The 17858-nt window shown below is 49.5% G+C and overlaps 1 protein-coding gene across 5 annotated transcripts in view; it reads left to right on the top strand.

The window, feature by feature from the left end:
- RAD54L2 (RAD54 like 2) overlaps positions 1–13683 on the top strand; it is a 99429-nt gene extending 85746 nt beyond the window's left edge. For 4 of the 5 annotated variants that reach the window (XM_025213326.1, XM_014523686.2, XM_014523685.2 and 1 more), the window contains 10 exons: positions 473–591; positions 950–1065; positions 2370–2469; positions 2818–3023; positions 4988–5163; positions 6424–6620; positions 9666–9862; positions 10483–10572; positions 11775–11867; positions 12130–13683. In XM_025213326.1, the coding sequence (XP_025069111.1) occupies positions 473–591; positions 950–1065; positions 2370–2469; positions 2818–3023; positions 4988–5163; positions 6424–6620; positions 9666–9862; positions 10483–10572; positions 11775–11867; positions 12130–13157 (2322 nt within the window). In that variant the 3' untranslated portion in view covers positions 13158–13683. The remainder of the gene's footprint in view (positions 1–472; positions 592–949; positions 1066–2369; positions 2470–2817; positions 3024–4987; positions 5164–6423; positions 6621–9665; positions 9863–10482; positions 10573–11774; positions 11868–12129) is intronic. The other variant, XM_014523688.2, reaches the window with a different exon arrangement.
- The last annotated feature ends 4175 nt before the right edge of the window (positions 13684–17858 follow it).

The raw sequence follows: 17858 nt of genomic DNA, 5'->3' as shown, positions 1-17858 counted from the left end.
CTGGACCATGCCAGACTACTTACTCCTCTGTCACTGTGAGACGGAGTTCTTCACAGGGCTGCCACCCTTTAGAAAGTACAGGTTGTAGAATGCAATAGTCCCTTGGTTAACCTCTCATCCGTTTCATGAATTCTTTGGCAGCTGCACTAGTCTCCTGTTTACTTTCAGCTGTAATTCAAGGAATTGCTTTGGTCTGAAGAGCCCTGTAGGGCACTTGAGAGACCGTTTCTTTCTCTTATCTGCCACAGATGGTTTGAAAGGGAAGCTAGTAGTGTCTGGATTCAAGTGGCAGGGCTACTGGCAGGTTTCTCTCAGCATTAGGGTGAGAAGAGGTAATTCCCTTCAGATCTGGACCTTGGGAGGGAGAGAGATTTGACTCCATGGGTTTGTATTCAATTTACTGAATTTCATGTATCAGGCTGGAACCTCTTATGCACATTTAAAAATGCATCTAAACAGTGTTTCTCTGTAGGCCAAGGACATCCTTTGCGATTACCAGACTGGAGTCTTGGAGAACTCACCCAAGATGGTGTTACTGTTCCACTTGGTTGAGGAGAGTGTAAAGCTTGGAGACAAGATTTTGGTTTTCAGGTAAGAGTCAGCATTGATGGATGCTCCTTAATTGCTGAATGCTGGTGTAGTTAAGGAATGTCATTTTATGTGGAGATCACCCGTTGGATAAGAGAAAACTGATATCTTCTGTCTAGCAGCTGCCCGTTATTTTTCCCCTTTGTTTTTGTCTTTCTTTCATTGTTTTGTTAAATCCTGTTTCTCTGTGCTGATTTCTGACCCTCATCATCCCTGTAGATTTCAGTAATAAGGGGTTTTGCCCTTACTGTGGCCAACTTGTTTGCTACAGGTGGAGTGCTAGCAAGGGGGGAACTGACATTTTAGTGTCTTGGCTTCACTGTTGAGGCCTTTTTCCTGAGCAGAGGTCTTGGTTTTTCAGCCAGAGCCTGTCCACGTTATCTGTCATTGAGGAGTTCTTGGCAAAGAGACAGATACCCAATCCTGCAGGTTCAGATGTAGGAGTTCATAACTGGATCCGAAACATCAACTATTACAGTAAGTACAGACTGTTCCCCTCGCTTCATGGATGACATTGGTTGATTCTCTGTTGCTGGGCTAATTATCTTGATGTTGCAGCAGTTACCTCCAGTTCCCCCCCTGCTTGCTTGTGGTTACCTATAAGCACGCAGATGTCATGCTTATCCATGTTCTGGTTATTTGCTTGGGCATGCATTTACAGTAGCTTTGACCAGAACTCAGTATCAGTTCCTAGGGGCCATTGTATGTTTAACATCTGGCTATCAAGCATAGCTGTCACTCCTAAGCCCTCATCTTCATTTTTTTCTTGGCATTTGCATACTTCCTAGTTCTTTCCCCCAGCCCAGAACCAGCCCCCTCTAGAATAGTTTAACTACTTGTTTTGATGGTGGCAAATTCTCCCCCTTGTTTGAATCCTCTTCAGGCCTGTGTTGTCCATTTCAGTGCCTGTCCTATATAGCAGGGTGACAGGAATTTCAAAATAGCTGAATAAACGAAGTGCCCCTGACTGCTCTTGGTTAGCAAGTTGGGTGTGTAATAACCTGTTCTCATTCTTCAAGATCTGGGTACCACCAGCATGTGTCCATCATGAGTGAGTTCTACCCATGATTGCATGTTGCACCATGCTCTTGCACTCTTTTTGTCTGAATCTCTTGAAATGGGCTGGCCAGCTGGCAGTTCCTGCTCATACTTTGGCCATGATCTCTGGGCTCCTGCTCCCTCCTCCAACTTCTGCTTCCTGACCCTAGCCCGAGAGGTGGAGCTTGTGGGGTCCAGGAGCCTGGGCAGAGTGTGGCTCTCACTCACGTAGAAGGTAGACAGCCCTGCCTTGGGATATGTTACTTTTGGTCTGTGGGGGTTGGCCAGTGCATTACATTATGTTCCTGTTTTCCCAGCTCAGTGAGAGATAAGCAGGTATTTGGGGCCTTTGCACCTGGTACTCTGTAAATTGCTTTAATGATGTATTGGACTCTTGTGAATTACAGCTTCTCATTTCTTATTCAGCCATGCTCCCACCGGGGAACTTGACCTATGTCAGACTCCTGTTTGTAGCGTTTAAACATTGTAGATGAGCACAGCCCATTGAGTGGGAAGATGTGGGTTCAAGCTGGTACAGCTAAGGTCTTTCTCTGATGCACTGGTATAAGTGTCTGAATGGACTTGACAGCCTCTGTCTTAGCTGACCCTCTACCGATTCTCCAGGATGGTGACATTTTTTACAGCGTGGATACTGTAAATATGCATGGGAACTGTTTAGTTCTGATGTGTGCCATAAGTAAAAAGTGGTTTTTTAAAAATGTATCCCTGATTTTGTTTCCTAGGACTGGATGGCAGCACATCTGCCTCAGAAAGAGAACGATTGATTAACCAATTCAATGACCCCAGCAACAGCTCTGTTTGGCTCTTCCTTTTGTCCACTCGGTAAGTCCGCCATCTCCTAGGAGCAGTGGGGCAGGGAGGAACTGATGACTTAAGATTTTACATATTGGTAACTGTAGATTCCTACATTCCCCTGGAGGGTAGTGTTCTCACCCCTCAGTTCTTCTAGCCCCTCTTTCTTGCTCCTCCTGTGGTTTGGTGTTCGCATCTGTTTTATCAGACAGAACTCGGCTTGAATCCACAATGGGGAGCAGCCATGCATTTGGAGTTAAGGCAGGAACAGCCCCACCAAAGTTGTGGTGTTTGCCTTGTATCCTTAGCCATGATAGCAGCCAAGTATGAAAGTCTTTAGAACAGTGGCATGTTTTGAAATTTGGCTTTTGTTTTAAGAGCTGGGTGTTTGGGTGTCAACCTGATTGGAGCAAACAGAGTGGTGGTGTTTGATGCTTCTTGGAACCCGTGCCATGATGCTCAGGCAGTGTGTCGGGTGTACCGCTATGGACAGAAGAAGCCTTGCCACATTTACCGACTGGTTTCTGATTACACCCTGGAAAAGAAAATCTATGACCGCCAGATCTCCAAGCAGGGGATGTCAGGTAGGTCTGAACATAAGGGCTGTATGTGTCCTTGTTTATCTTTCTCTCTACTCCTTAGCTCCCAAAAGCAATTTTTGTGGCTTTGATAATGCTGCCTTTTGCCTAATGTTGAAAAGCAGATGGTCAAAGTAGTGCTTAAAGAACAGACGCTAGAGAGATGCTTATTACTTGGGGGTTGTTCTGGTGCTATATTATTCATATGAGTTGAGACCTCATAAAAATTAGGGACTAGACTAAGCAGTGCTGGTTTGAGCCAGTGTATTGCAACAACTTTGTCCATCCACTCCTGAGTTGTGCCAACGGACCTTTGTTCCCTTGCCCACAGCACCCTGTGCTCTCCCAGGCTTGGTTTTGCACATCTCTTCTAGTGCACCTAAATTTTGACTGATAAATTTGTTACAATGTTCTGGCTGTATCTCAGACATTGGGTATAGCAGGGAGCTAGGAGACCTAAGTTCAGTTTCAGGGCTGCCTTGTTTTAGATTGGGCAAGTTACTGTAACACTCCATACTTTGTTTTTCCATTATAAGATAGGGGAAACACCCACTCTTGATGAAGTTTGTTGACATCCTTGAAGGGTCTTAGCGCCAAAGTACTCTAGTTTCATAGTTGGTAGGGTCGGAAGGGACCTAAGCAGATCATCTAGTCCGACCCCCTGCCATGGGGCAGGAAAGGATGTTGGGGTCATATGACCCCAGCTAGGTGGCTGTCTAGCCTCCTTTTGAAAACCCCCAGGGTAGGGGCGAGCACCACTTCCCTTGGAAGTTGGTTCCAGCTCCTAGCCGCCCTGACAGTGAAATAGTGCTTCCTGATATCTAGCCTGAATCTACTCTCAGTCAACTTATGGCCGTTGTTCCTTGTTACCCCCGGTAGTGCTTGGGTTTGTTTCAGTCCTGATTGCCCTTGGGCCAAAACTACCAGGTGGCCAGTAGTTATGCGATGGGCACAAAAAAGGGCTGCAACTGACCCTGAAGGAGTTGTGTGTCCTGCTCAGTCTGAAACCGTATCTAGCAGCCACAGTTCAGTACACTGACTCAGTGTAGCAGAATCTTCTAGCAGTTGTCTAAGCCTCAGAAGAAGCTGCCTTTAGATTTTATTCCCCATCCTGACATGAAATATAAAAATAAAGGCCAAGGAGCAGCTCGATGTTACGTTCTGTAAAGTGCATTCCTGGTCACTTGTTAGAACTTTGGAGTCCTTCTCTGTGGCACTGACTGTGTGGTTACTGATGTAAGGTGCTGCAGGTACTTTGTGCTAACTGAAGGTATGAACGTGTGTACATTTTGGAGCCATTTCAAAAGAGGGCAGGGGGAAATAGGAGGGACTTTTGCCCCAAATAGTGTAGCTGCTGTGGTGTTCTAAGAGTTGTGTGTGGACAAGCTGGGAACAATACAAGTGTAGCAAAACTTTTCCAAATTTATTTCCCACCCCTTCCAGGGTTAAAGCTGGAGCAATTTTGCTACATTTATAATGCTCCCACCTTGTCCACACGTACCTGTCAGAGCATAACAGCTGCCGTGTGCTCCTGATCAACAGCTTCCCTTGTGGAACATTCCCTTTTTGAAACACCTCCAAATGTATGTATGTGGGTCCAAACCCTGAGATTTTCAACCTACAGATGTGTAAGGGCTGAAATACAATAGTGATGCCTAAATCCTCCTATTATGGTGTCTTGGGGTTCCAGGTTAGTATATACCTGGAGGTTAATGGCCCACATTACTTTATTGCAAAATACACGAAACAAATAATTCCATGGCCTAACTCCTCCTGAGTGTACTTGGGTTGGAGCACTCTTGAAGTGCAGTGGAATGATTTCTGTTCCTGCCCAGACACTAACAGGAAACTGGGGAAAAGACTTAAGAGCCAGGAAACCAATAGGAAGGGAATTTGAATTTGACAAGTGTAGTCAAGAGCAGCAGCTGTCCCCTCCTTTTTCTGATTGCTCCATCTCTCCTCTTCTTCAGATCGTGTGGTAGATGATCTTAATCCAGTGCTGAACTTCACTCGGAGGGAGGTGGAGAACCTCCTGCACTTTGTCGAAGAGGAATCAGACCCTGCCCGGCTGTCAGTCAACAAGAACAAGATCAAGGAGTCTGTCCTCCAGCTAGCCTGTCTCAAGTACCCTCACCTCATCACCAAGGTAAGAGGAAAGGTACCCAGTGCTGCTGGTACCCTCATGTGGGAGCAACATTGAGCAGAGTAACAGTCTACCTTGGGAAGAAATGGGGCTGTCTGTGCCTGGGTGTTGAGACCAGAACAGTGCGAGTTATTGTCTGAGGGGACTGAGCATTTGTCTTATCCAAGTCAGTGATTAGTTTTGCTGATGGTGTTGTTCCACAAGCAATCCCAGGACCTGAGTTTCTTGTGGAAATTCCTTTTAAGCTTTTGGTACAGAATCTGCAAGAAGCAGTTTTGGGGGAGCGTGGGGAGGGCTGTTTGAGTTGAGAAGGAATCAAGACCTTTTGTGCCTGTGTGTGAGGGTGTGGGGGGAACAATATTTCTAACAGAACTGTTCCCTTTATGTTCTGTTTCACTGCATGTATAGGAGATGATTCTTAATAAGCACTGTGTGTGTGTGTGTGCATGCACGCATTTGCATGTGTGTACATACACATTTTTTGCATGTAGATAATATGTGTGCACGTGTAACAAATAAAACAGGGAATTCAAATGCCAAGAGTGTCCTGTGCTGAGAACTGTCCAGAAGCTCATTAAAGAGAATACAGTTTTCACTCTAGGAATCTCTGGAATTTCATTAGCAGTCCTTTCCTGCAGTACCTCCTTTTCATGTAATACCATCATTTTTGAAGACCCCTTTGTCCTGAAGTCAGAGATACCTTTGGGCATGCATTTGCTTTAGTAAAAATACCACACTTGTTGGCTTTATCCATAGCACTCTTTCAGAGCACACATGGTGCTGGCACAACCAATACTTAAGTATATTCTCAGGCTTTTTACGAGAAAAAGCCCTACATACCTAGTCCGTTAGTTCTGAAGTATCACCAAGGCACTGCCTTCAGGGAGGGCAGGTACAAATGTCTGGAATTTGGTTCCAAACCTTCCTGTTCCTATGTGATTATACATGGGATAACAGGTATCATAAATAGAGAGAGGTAGTTCATTGTGTTAGTCTGAAATTAGGCAGAAGGCAGGGCAGGGTAGTACATGATAGACTAACTCATTCAGAGAGGCATGAGCTTTTATTGGCTACAGTCTGCTTCTGAAGTAGGTTGTAGCTTATGAAAGCTCATGCCTTTCTCTATGAGTTAGTCTATAAGGTGCCACCCTGTCCTGCCTTTTACATATCATAAATATACGGAGGGGTTTGTCCTTATTCAGATTCAGATGCTGCCATCTTGTGGTGTACTAGTGCCAAGCTGTGTTTGTGATGTGACCACAGGAGCCTTTCCAGCATGAGTCGCTGCTGATTGACCGGAAGGAGCACAAGTTGACCAAGGCAGAGAAGAAAGCAGCCAAAAAGAGCTATGAGGAAGAGAAGCGAGCATCCGTCCCCTACACCCGTCCATCCTATGCACAGTATTACCCTGCCAGTGACCAGAGCCTGACAAGCATCCCTGCCTTCAGTCAAAGGAACTGGTGGGTGCATGTTTCTTCCCACTAATGAGGTCTTCAGTTGAGAATAAATAAATAAAAAATACAGTGGTAGAAGAACGTTAATCCATTACCTCAGCCAGTCTAATGGGCTCCTAGCAAATGGGCCAAATGAGGTGGAGCTGTGCTTTCTGTCCCACCCGCTGTACATCATGATCCACAAAGAAGGCAGATGAAGCAGAGAATTCAGCCCATAAGAGAAGAGGGTTCCCTTTGCAGCTTTGAGGGTCACCTGTAGCCTTCTTTCCATTAGCAATTTCAATGTCTGGGGCTTGAGAGAATAGGTACAGCTCTCTCTAGGAAGAGGCAGATGGTTGCAGGCAAGAAATACAGAGCCCAGATACAGTGAAAGAGTTGAGAGCTTGTGTCATTCCACCTTTGACTTTGTAATTTCCAATTTTTTTCCTTGTCATACCCCATTTCCTTGAGAGAGCTTATGTGACTACTGCTCAAATGCAGTTTACACTACTGTGAACTAAGTAATGGTTTGCACTGCACTGTCTCGCATTGCTGCCTGAAAACAGATTGGCTGTTCCCAGCAGATGGAGAAGCTGAAGTGTAGGGACTAGCTTCCAGGACAGTGACACTATCTAGAATAGCAACCAGAAATCCTGATTGCTAGTTCTGATTTTTAACCCATAGGTCAAACTTTTGGGCATGCAGGACACCACACATGCACACACATGGACTTGCAGCAGCTCAGATAAGAGGGGCACAAATTTATGCTGGGGATTTTTGCCTCAGCACACATGCCTGAATAAACACTTTGGTGTGGGGCAAGTTGTGCCACTTGAGGCAAACTGACCCTGCCCAGTTCCCCCCAGATCTGCAGCCAGGGGGAGCTGGAGGCTAGCTCCAGCATGTTTCCTGGCCCCAGCAGTATAAAAAGCTGCCCTGGCAAGCAGCTCAGGGCTACTTGCTTTCAGGAGCTTCTCAGGCCCAGCCAGTTGGTATCTGGGGACAATAGCCCCCTGTGCCAGCTGAAATGCTGCAGCAGCCCTGACCTAAAGTGGACCCTGCACCCTCTACTCACTGCAGCAGTCTGGCAGCAGAGGCTGCTGCCTGGCTGTGACCTGCTGCCTGCAACAGCATCCACCCCTTTGGACCTGCAGCACCATGTCTGCATGCATGCCAGACCTGGGTGGGGACTGCCCAGCTGCCTGGGCTGTGGCATGGACACTGTAGCAGAGTCTCCTGCACCTCTGGGCCAGCTGCCATTGGGCTGTGGCTGCACAGTTGGCCTTTGTGCAGCACCGCTGTAATGTGTGCCCCCACCCTGCCATCTGGGCAGCTATTGGCTGGAAGGTGTGCTCAGTGTGGTAGCCTGCTTTGAACTGTCAGTGCATGTTTTCCTGGCCCCAAATGGTCAGGAGGTCAGGCACCTCATTTGTCCTCCAGCTGGGTCCCCGGTGCCAGCCCTGGGCAGGCTCCTTTACCTGGGTCCCGCCACTTGCCTCACTAGCAGGAGTCCTGGTGTTCCCTATTTAAAAATTTCAAATTCTCTGAAAAAACTATCCCAAACTCACTCTTTAAAATACCCCCAAATCTGTGTTCTTCCATGATTAAATGAAATACCACTATATATATATGGAGATCGATTGATCAGTTGGGCAATGTTTTATTGATATATTTACAATTTTAAAGCAATTTGGAAGCCTACCAGTGCCACTATCATCATAATAAAAATTCTAAATATCTGTACATTTTGGTGTTTGCTTTTGGTTTTTTAACATAGAAAAATCAAAGTTGCCATTGCCCCTTTCACTCACCAGGATGTAGCGCACTTGGCAGCGCTGATATGCTAGTGCCCTGCCCCTGCCCTTGCCCCTCGCTCTCAACCCACAGCCCCTCCAGTCCCCTCACTCCTGACCTGCAGCCCCTGCCTGCTCCCCCTAGCTCCCTCCCGGCAGCATCTCCGTCCTAGCACCAGGACATGGGTCCAGCTGCAGCTGTCCCACCTGCTGCTTTATGGCTCTGAGCAATGCCAGCCCTTGCTGTTCTGCTCTCTGCACCTGTGCCCAGGACCCAGCAATCCTCATGCTGTTTGTGGGAAGCCCTCGACTGGGGCTCAGACTGGACTGGTCAAGCTCCTTCCCTTCCAGGCCAGCCCCCCCTGCACAGGCTTTTCTAGGGGGGTAGGGGGGCTCTAATTCTGGCTCTGGTTGCCTCTCCTACTCAGAGCGCTCCCCCACCCTGTCCCCATCTCTGTCTTTCTCTCTCACACCCTGCTGCCACCACCACCCCTCCCTCCAGTCCATCACACCCCCAAGGGGTTCCTGGGACCTGGAGCCCCACCCCCACCCCAGATTGGGGCGCATGTCCCAGCACCAATGTGTGCACGGCAGAGCTGCAATGTGACAGCTGGCCCTGCAACTAGCTCCCACCAGCAGGTCCCTCCCATCCCAAGTGGCTGGTTGGGCATGCAGGGTATGAGATTTGGGGGGGGAAGGGAATGGGGGGGTTGGGGGGTGGGTATAGGGTCTGTGGGGGTGAGGTTGTAGGGGGTGTATGGGGCTGGTTAGGTGGGTGATGGGTTTATGGATGTGGTTTGGGGATGTAGGGTTTGTGGGTGAATTGGGGGGGGGGGGGCTGCTCAGGAGGGGTGCGTCCCCTGCCCCCCACAGGGCGCACAGCCCCACCACACAGCACACTGACTGCCCCCCCTCCCCCACAGCACACAGCTCCCCTGCAGCAGCAGTGGCTGTGGGGCGTTCAGGGCCTGCTACTGGCAGAGCCCCTTGCAGCGTGGCGCGGCTTCAGCCGCCTCAGACCTGATGCTGCCTGTGCAGCATGTTGCAGGCTGGGCCTGGTGCAGCCCAGGGCCGTGTGCTTTTGGGCAGTACTGGGCCGCTCAGGCTGTCACTTGGTGGGGCCTGGCACCGCTTGCAGTGGCTGTGCATCAGGCCACCCAAGGTTCTTCCTCCAAGTGCCCTGCGTGCTGTTTGGAAACAGCAGCACACGTACAAGAGACTCACTTTGCCTCTTGAAGCACATAACTCAATTCATTCCTCTCCTTCCTTCTCCTGTTAGGCGACCAGCTCACAAGGGTGAAGACAAGCCAGTGGCAAGTGTCCGCCCTGTTCAGTCCACCCCCATTCCTATGATGCCTCGGCATGTTTCAATGGTAGGCTCGGGATCAACTTCTGGTTCCAACCCTGCTGTCAACTTCCCCATCAACTATCTACAGCGGGCTGGTGTCCTTGTCCAGAAGATAGTCACCACCACAGGTGAGTCAGGAAAAATCACATCGATTCTTCCAGTCAAGAACCTGACTGAGAGAGAGAATTGTGGGACATGGAGATGGGGTCCATCAGGATAGTGATGTACATAGGCCCCCATCCTTCTGACCCCTTTACATGGCCACTATGCCTTAGGCCACTCGTGGAGAGGCCTTGGAGCCTTCTACACCCCCATACCCACTAGGGATTTTCCTGTGCCTGGAGAAGTTGCACTGCATCTGTGCAAAGAGCAAAACAGGGCAGAGGACCTGTCCCAAACTGTTGATGGAATGAGACTTTGGGACCTTGCGCTGCAGAGCTCCAGCTGTACTACTGCCAGCACCCTCCCAGGTCCCTTCTTAAATGGGGCTTGTGTTGGTACAACTTGTCTTTTATTTCTCCTGAACCTTGCTCCTCCCAGGGCTGGCCCTCTCAGGCTCTCAGTCTCAAGATTTACCCTCTAGTTCCTCATCCTTCTGTGTTGCTTATAATTAAAGGTAGGGTTCCCATCTTGCAGGATGGAGCCAACTGTGAGGTGAAAAAATTTACTTCTGGGCTTTCTCCCTTTTCTGTTGTTGGGGGCCTGTTGCATAACTTTACAACCACTGTTCTCACTTTGCCCCCACCAGATATTGTGATTCCAGGGACAAACACATCCACCGATGTGCAGGCAAGGATCAGTGCTGGTGAGAGCATCCACATAATCCGTGGGACGAAAGGTAAATCCCTCTCTTGGGGGAGAAGTAAGTGCCTTGAGAGACCAGAGTTCCTGTTCCCAGTGCTCTGCCACAGGATGCGTTTAATAAAGAGAATCTCTTCCAAAGCTTCAGGATTATGAAGGATCAGAGCTATTTAGTTTGTCAGTTTAACCATCCCACAGAGACGAAAGACACTAGGCCACTGGCACTGTAATTTCCCGCCCACTCCAAAGCCCAGATCCATGTATCCAGACTGCTCCTCTTGAAGCCCTCTCCATCCTTCCCTCACAAAGAGGACAAGAGAGAATTGGAGCTGTAGGTTAGTTCCTCATTACACTGTCTCCCTCTTTCCTGTCATGTTTGGGGAATGGATAGCTTAACCTACTGACGCAACTGCAGTCAATGGAGAAATTGACTGACAGAGCTGGAGGTGGGACAGGGCATTCTCAGTGGAGAATTCATGCACTGTGAAACCAAAGTCCTCCCAACATTGACAATGGTATTGTTTCTTAGGAACAGTCAAGAAGCCTACCCAACAGAAACCACACGCAAGTAGTGCATGAGTGTCCTAGAAATGCACACAGATACACAGCCAGACGGTACTGACCAAGAGAGTGGAACCAAGGCTTTTGCTTTTAGGCCAAAAATAACCTGATAATATGTCCATACCTCTTAAGAGGAGTGGGATGAGGGGAAGGGATTTGGGTCCTGCAGTGACTGCTGATAGTTCTGCTGGGTGCAGCCTTGTAGCTAAGGGAGGCCAGGCTTCTGGTGCTTTGGTTTGAGGGATGGGAGAAGAGGCACCAAGAGAGAACCAGCCTGCGTCTGCCTCAAGGTATTCCAGTGTTTACCGGGGACCATAAGCAGCCCAGAGCTGCTGTCCTCCGTGATAAAGGAGCTTCAGCACCTGCATTTTGCAGCCTGCTTTGCTTATAAGGATTATGACCCACTGGCTGCTAGTGTGTTGCCAGCACCACCCTCTGCTGGGCAGAGTTTGGGTGCCCATATTTGTCTGCATTGGGTCCATAAATCTTTGAGGCTGGCACAACATTGTGACTATACTGTGTTGCCTAAGGATAATGCTCCCAGATGGCACTTAAAGAAATCAGACACATTTGGGGATCAAGGGCTGGTGCCTCCCTACTTCTGTTCTGCCCTTCCCTTGTGGGTGGAAGTGCGCACCCCAGGCTGGGCTCTGATTCCGGCTTCTCTTTCTGTTCCAGGGACATATATCCGGACCAGCGATGGGCGCATTTTTGCTATCCGCACCACTGGGAAGCCAAAGAGCAATGAAGACCATCGAGCAGCTGCCTCAGGTGGGAATCCAAGAGCTTTAGGCTGGATTCACTTACAAGTGCTGTCCTTGTTGGAGTTTTTATAGGGTATATATCCCTGTGCTGCCCTCCCCAAGCCTGCAGTTACAGAACACTTGCTTTCATCCCTGGCCCAGATGATCCTCTATTAATAGTCTCATAGTTACCCCATATCCAGTTGGTTACTTCCGTCTCCTCTCATTGTCTAGCCCTGTGATGTTTCCCTGGGCTGTCATTCTCACTTACTCCATCTTTTTATCTCCAGGCTCCCAGGGCCCATCTCTTGAATCCACGAGCAATGGCAGACACAGTGCCTCCTCACCTAAGCTCCCCAACACTGAGGAGCTCACTCGACCCATTTCCCCAGACAGCCCAGAGATCATCAGCGAGCTGCAGCAGTACGCAGAGGCAGCTGCTGCCCGGGAGTCTCGCCACAGCTCCCCCAGCACTAACGCAGTGCAAGGACACCCTGCCCGGACGGACAGCCTGGCCCCCTTGGCAGCCCGGGGAGCTGAGCAGCGGTCTGGGATCCATTGCTTGGCTCCCTCAGGTTCTTCAGCCCTGCCAGCTGCCAGCCAACATGTTGATGGCCACACAGCACTGGACTTGAGGGGCAACAAGCGCAAATCAACATCGCCTTCTGTCCCAGAGGAACATGCCCGTTGGCAGCAAAAAAAGCGCCAGCTGCCAACGGCGGGTCAGCCGTTGGGACCCGCCCCCCGGCGCCCCCCGCGGTTTCAGCCGTTGGACCACGGGTACCCAGTCTCTGGTGGGTTCACCATGCCTCCCGTCTCTCTAAACCACAACCTAACCCATCCGTTTGTCCCCCAAGCAGGAAACTCCTTGTACATGGGCACTGGCTCCTCCTACTACCAGCTGCCCAATTTTCTCTCAGATCCTCACCTGGTGTTCCCTGTGACTACTGACCCTCTGCTGACAGCTGGCACAGCCAGCTCCTCTGCTGCTACCTCAGCCACAGCCAGCGTCCCCCCATTCATGCTCAACCCCTCTGTGACGGGGATGCTGCCCAACTACTCACTTCCCTTCACGCAGTCACTCCTGCCCGAGCCCAGGATGTTTGCTCCTTTCCCCGCCCCTGTCCTGCCAGGCGGCCTTTCCAGGAGCATGGCATCTGCCTACCCTGGCTACATGTCCCCTCAATCGGGTTACCCGGCCGGGGGCCTCCTTCGGTCCCAGGTGCCTCATTTTGAATCCCAGGAGGTCCCAGAGGTGGGATGCAGCTCCAATGATGAGGACAAAGACGACGATGTTATAGAGATCACAGGGAAATAATGGGCCCGGCTCCTGCTAGATCTTAACTCAGCCAGGAGGCAAGTGTTGCAGGACCTTTTGGAGTCAGGATTTCACCTCCAGGATATGGCAGCAGGGGTGGAGGAGGATACCAAGTGGGTGGCATTAGTAGAGATGGAGGATCTGCATTGTAGTGGGGGTGGGGAAGGGTGAGGAAATACATGGAATGGACCTACAATGGGGGTGGGGGTGGGGGGGGAGAGTGTGAACTGGGGGAGGGAAGCAGCAATGCAAACCATAGGAGTGCCTCCCTTGCTTCCTCTCCCTTGCTATCCATCCGTCTGTCTGTCTGTCTTGTCTGAAAGGGAAACCTGATATTGCGATTCGGAGCCTCTCCTCAGGCCTGGAGACATGGGGTCAACTGCTGTCTGTGGAAGAGCTCCCTCTCACACAAACTTCCTTATCTGTGAAGTTCTCTGGCTCAAGGAGGCACAGGGTGGGGGGTGCCCCAGCAGAGGGTGGTGGTGGAGAGCAGTTTTAATGGGGGGACCAGGGTGGGGGGGAGGGAGGAGCAAGCTAGATATGTGTAAAGCGGGAGGGTCAGCGGGTGGGTGGGGGGTCCATGTAAAAAACAATTTGTTTTTCATCCTCTTAAAATTCAAAGCAAACTAGTCTGACAGCTGGTGCTGGCACCCGTGGGCTGGTGACATGGCCAGGGAATGCTGACACGTGACTCTCCAGTTGTCTTTCCTCAGGAGCTGTCTCTAGGATTCCCATTGAAGCAGGTTGATCTGTGGTTTCAGGCAGGGGTGGATTCATGCGCCGAGGCTGTTTGAGGACTCCCCCATTTTCAGCACTGGTCCAGGCGAGGTGAGGGGTGTGCCACCATGTTGCAGGGGGGACAAGAAAGTGGGAATGAGAGGTCTGGTTGGACTCTCATCGCCCCCCAGCAGTGAAACAGTTTGAAAAGGGAGACAAGGGTGGACCCAGTGCCCGTTTCTGTGGACTCTGATCGGAGTGACTCCCCTCTCCACAGCCCCTGCTTTAATTTATTTCATGAAGGCAAATATTTATTGTTTGGAGTGGGGGACTTCTTTTTCTTTCTCTTTTCTGTTAATTTTCATGCTCTTAAAAAAGCAAAAGTAAGAAAGTTCTGGCCTCCAGAATGCCACAGTGGAACAGCAAAGGGATAACACCGCCCTCTTGTACCAAGTAATCACTGTGACACCATATGGATGAAAGAGTGAAGGGATGCCCTGCCTTTGAGAGAGGGGCTGCCTCCACTGCTTTCAGGTGGGGTCAGGGAGCTCGTGGCAACAGGGGGGGACCTGAGCATCACAGTGCTCTAAAACCAGTTTGCTCAGCCCCTGGCAGGAGGAAAAACCTCGTGCCACTAGCAGGCACTTCCCCCACCGCCTGACACAGAGAGTGCTGCTGTCAGGCTCTGAATCCAGCTGTTCACAGCAGGAGAGTTGTCATGTAGGAGTAAAGAGGGAGGGAAGGTCCCTGGAATAAAAAGACACTGAGCTGCACTGGGAGCTTGTCTTGGGGTGGGGGATAGGGGTCTTGGTTCAAATTCTGCTCTGGGATTTGAGGTGCCATGCTTGCATGAGTTCACAACTGGAGCTGGACTGTCTGCCTTTGTCTGTGGGGAGTGTGGGGGTGGGTGGGGGGGGTAACAAGTGGCTGTATTAGCAGTCTGAAATATTGGAAACTCAGTGCCAGCTCTGTGTGGCCATCTCCAGGAAAGTGGGGAAGAGTTTCCGTGTGTTAAATGTCCTTGGAACGTGGCCTAGGCCATTTGACCAATGGTAGTTATTGGTACAGACTTGTAGTAAGGAAGTCTCCATACTTGAGTCCATGACGCAGTCACTGCGGTCTGTTCAGACCAACTGAGTTCAGGAGAGAGGTGGTGCTGCTTTATTTTGAGAAGACTGTGTTGGGGAGCGTGTCTTGTTTCACAAAAGTCTGATGTTATGGGGCTTTCACAGTGTCTCTCTATGTAATGGACATTGTCAGACACAGCCACACCATTCATAGAAGCCTTAGATCTACAGTTTAGCTATGCAAATTATTTTAATTATTTAAAAAGAACAGACATTAAAATAGTGCTTTCTTTAATATATTTTAGAACTTGGAAACTGGGAGAGGGGAGGTTCTTGAGAGAACTTCTGGGGAACTAGTCTTTGGAGGCACCATGGGAATTGAAACACACACACTCTCCCTCTCTTTTCTCTTCTCTCTCTTTCTCTCTTCTCTCCCTGGCTCCAATGACAACAGCAAAGCAAACTCAGCCCTGGTGCCCATGCAAGGTTGTCCAAAGACTTGACAATGCTGCATCTGTGAGTCATGCCCTTGTGTGGTTTCTGTGCAAAGTCCTAAGACACTGATTGTATTCCACAAGCTCCCCTAGGTGTCTGTGTCCCTGTGGAACTGGATGCTCTTTGGTGAGAACACAAAGTTTTCTAATCCTCAGGTGTCTAAACAGTGCCCATAAAAGTATTGGCCTCGGATGGGAACAAAGACCTAACTGCAAGGACTTTAGTTGCTTTGTAGTCTGTACTAGGTAGCAGGGCTAGTCTGAGTGATCATGCTTATTATAACTGTTAATGGGGGTATTTTGTGCATCTATCCTGGGTAGAGCTGAGACCAAAAGTTTGTATCAGGTGGTAACTTTTTCTCCTGACTCTACTAATCGTGTCTCAAGGACAGCACCAGAGGCTTCTGTAGGGCCTTCTCACCAGCACTGAATTGGGCAGGCCTCTGGCACAAACCTGCTCTGATGGATGGAATATGCTAATGTTTCTGGTCATGGGCACACCTGGGAGAGTAATCTGATGAAGCACTGTAATCATAGGAAAGGGAGATAGCCATAGGAAATGTACACCTGTAATGTACTTCTCCAGTCACTGAGTGGCAGGCTTTGTTTCTCTTCCTCCAAGCAGGTAGGGGAAGGCCACATTTATATGAGGCTGATTCTTGCACTCAGCCAACAGGGCTGGGAAAGACTTCATGACTGCTTCATTGTGTGTTGCCTCTTTAAAGTGACCCTGGTCAAGAGGGACCTTCCTTGTCCTTGACAAACTTTTCACTTGTGTCTGTCTGTTTATAGTACAGTCATTAAAGTTCTCCACCTCCATGAACTACTTATTAGAGACTACTGTACTCACTGGGGGAGTTCTCATCTTTGTAAGTGCCTGGGCTGAGCCTCCATCCTGTTCTCCAGCCAGCACTTGAGCAGCTGGTCCCTCCATCTCTACCATGCAGCCCAACAGACATCCACACTCCCTCCTCCTGGTTTCCCTGGGTCACCCCTCCAAAGGGAGGCAGAGTTTTAAAGATCAACCCCCTTGACTGGACAACATTACAGCTGCCATCAGAGTGCTGGGCAAGAGATTCCCTGCAGAGAAGGAAGTGAGGAGCCTTTCTGTGCCCCATGTGTTCTGGTAGTGCTGAAAACATCCCCACCTCCACAATGCTAACCCCTGAAGTCTCCCAGGAAGTTGCAGAGCTGGTTATGCTGAGGGCAAAAGGAGCAGGAAACACAGCTCATCACGATTCTTCAGTGATGCTTACTGAAAAAGCTTGAAAGGTTCCTTTGCTGCTTATAAGTCACGAGAATGTCCTGGCTCTTGAGAGCAGGCATGAGTAATGGACCTCCTGAGTCTTCAGCCATAGCACTCTCACTGTCCCTCACATGTCCCCATGGGTTTCTGCTTTCCCCCATTCTCTCCAGTGGCCCATAGTCATGCTTTGAGGCATCCTCTTTGCTTTCCTTATCTCAGTGTGGGGACTTTATTTGTATGAACTGGATTTTCCTTTCACTGCTGGACTTATGACTCCTAACCACCTAACCAAAGCGCCTGATAACTCCTATTTGGGCTGCAGGGAACAGTGAGAATAGAAACACAAGACTGCTAGAGCAGGTAGACACTAGGGAACTTTCCTGAGCCCAGCACAGGATCCTGGGGTAGCACGTTGGTTGTTTCTACTCAGTATATCAATAAGTCAAATCAGCTATTAGTGTTTTTATAGCAGCTTCCGGACTGGCAGGGATGGTACCACTACAAGACGTGAACACAGGGTTAGGGTGGGAGGTGACCTTGTACTTCAGTGTGACCTAGGACTATATTGGCTCTACCTGGTCCTGGTTTATGATTGGGCTACAGAGAAGAGCTAGTTTGGTTTCTCATGCAGCTCCATGGATGTGGAGGGATGGAGCTGGGTGAATATGGTGCAACAGCTGATGGCTAATTTAGAGAAAATCATGGTCAGGTGGTGGAGACTGCACACAGAAACAGGTGAAATAAGCAACTATTCACAGTTGATGCATTTCTCGACTTGTCTGGGTAAAATCCAGTAATCCATGTTTAGGGGTAACAGGTGAGGGGTGGCATGAGAATTTAGCCAAACTAGACACACTGGGAATGGCTCATTTAATTTGAATAGGCAAAGGAACCCACCTGCAAAAAGAGGATGGTTTTAAGTGGAGGAGAATCAACAGACTGGGTGGGGGGGGGGCAGAAATCCCCATTCCCCTGTGCTGAAATAATGCCACTAACAGCTGCCTGCAGCTGCACTGCTTCTTGGGTCATCCTGTAGTGTTAGCATCCAGCTTGCATTCAGGAGCTCTCTGGTAGATCCACTTGTAGAGGGGAGTGTGAGTGAATCCATTGATTTTGGGTTTCTTTCTTTGTTTTCTGTTTTTTTTTAAATACCGCCTTAGTTTGTGGCCTGTCTTTT

The sequence above is a fragment of the Alligator sinensis genome, unplaced genomic scaffold, assembly GCF_000455745.1.
Source record: "Alligator sinensis unplaced genomic scaffold, ASM45574v1 scaffold630_1, whole genome shotgun sequence".
Taxonomy (NCBI): Eukaryota; Metazoa; Chordata; order Crocodylia; family Alligatoridae; genus Alligator; species Alligator sinensis.
Note: the sequence above shows the minus strand (reverse complement) of the source record. Positions and strands in the feature narration are given on the sequence as shown.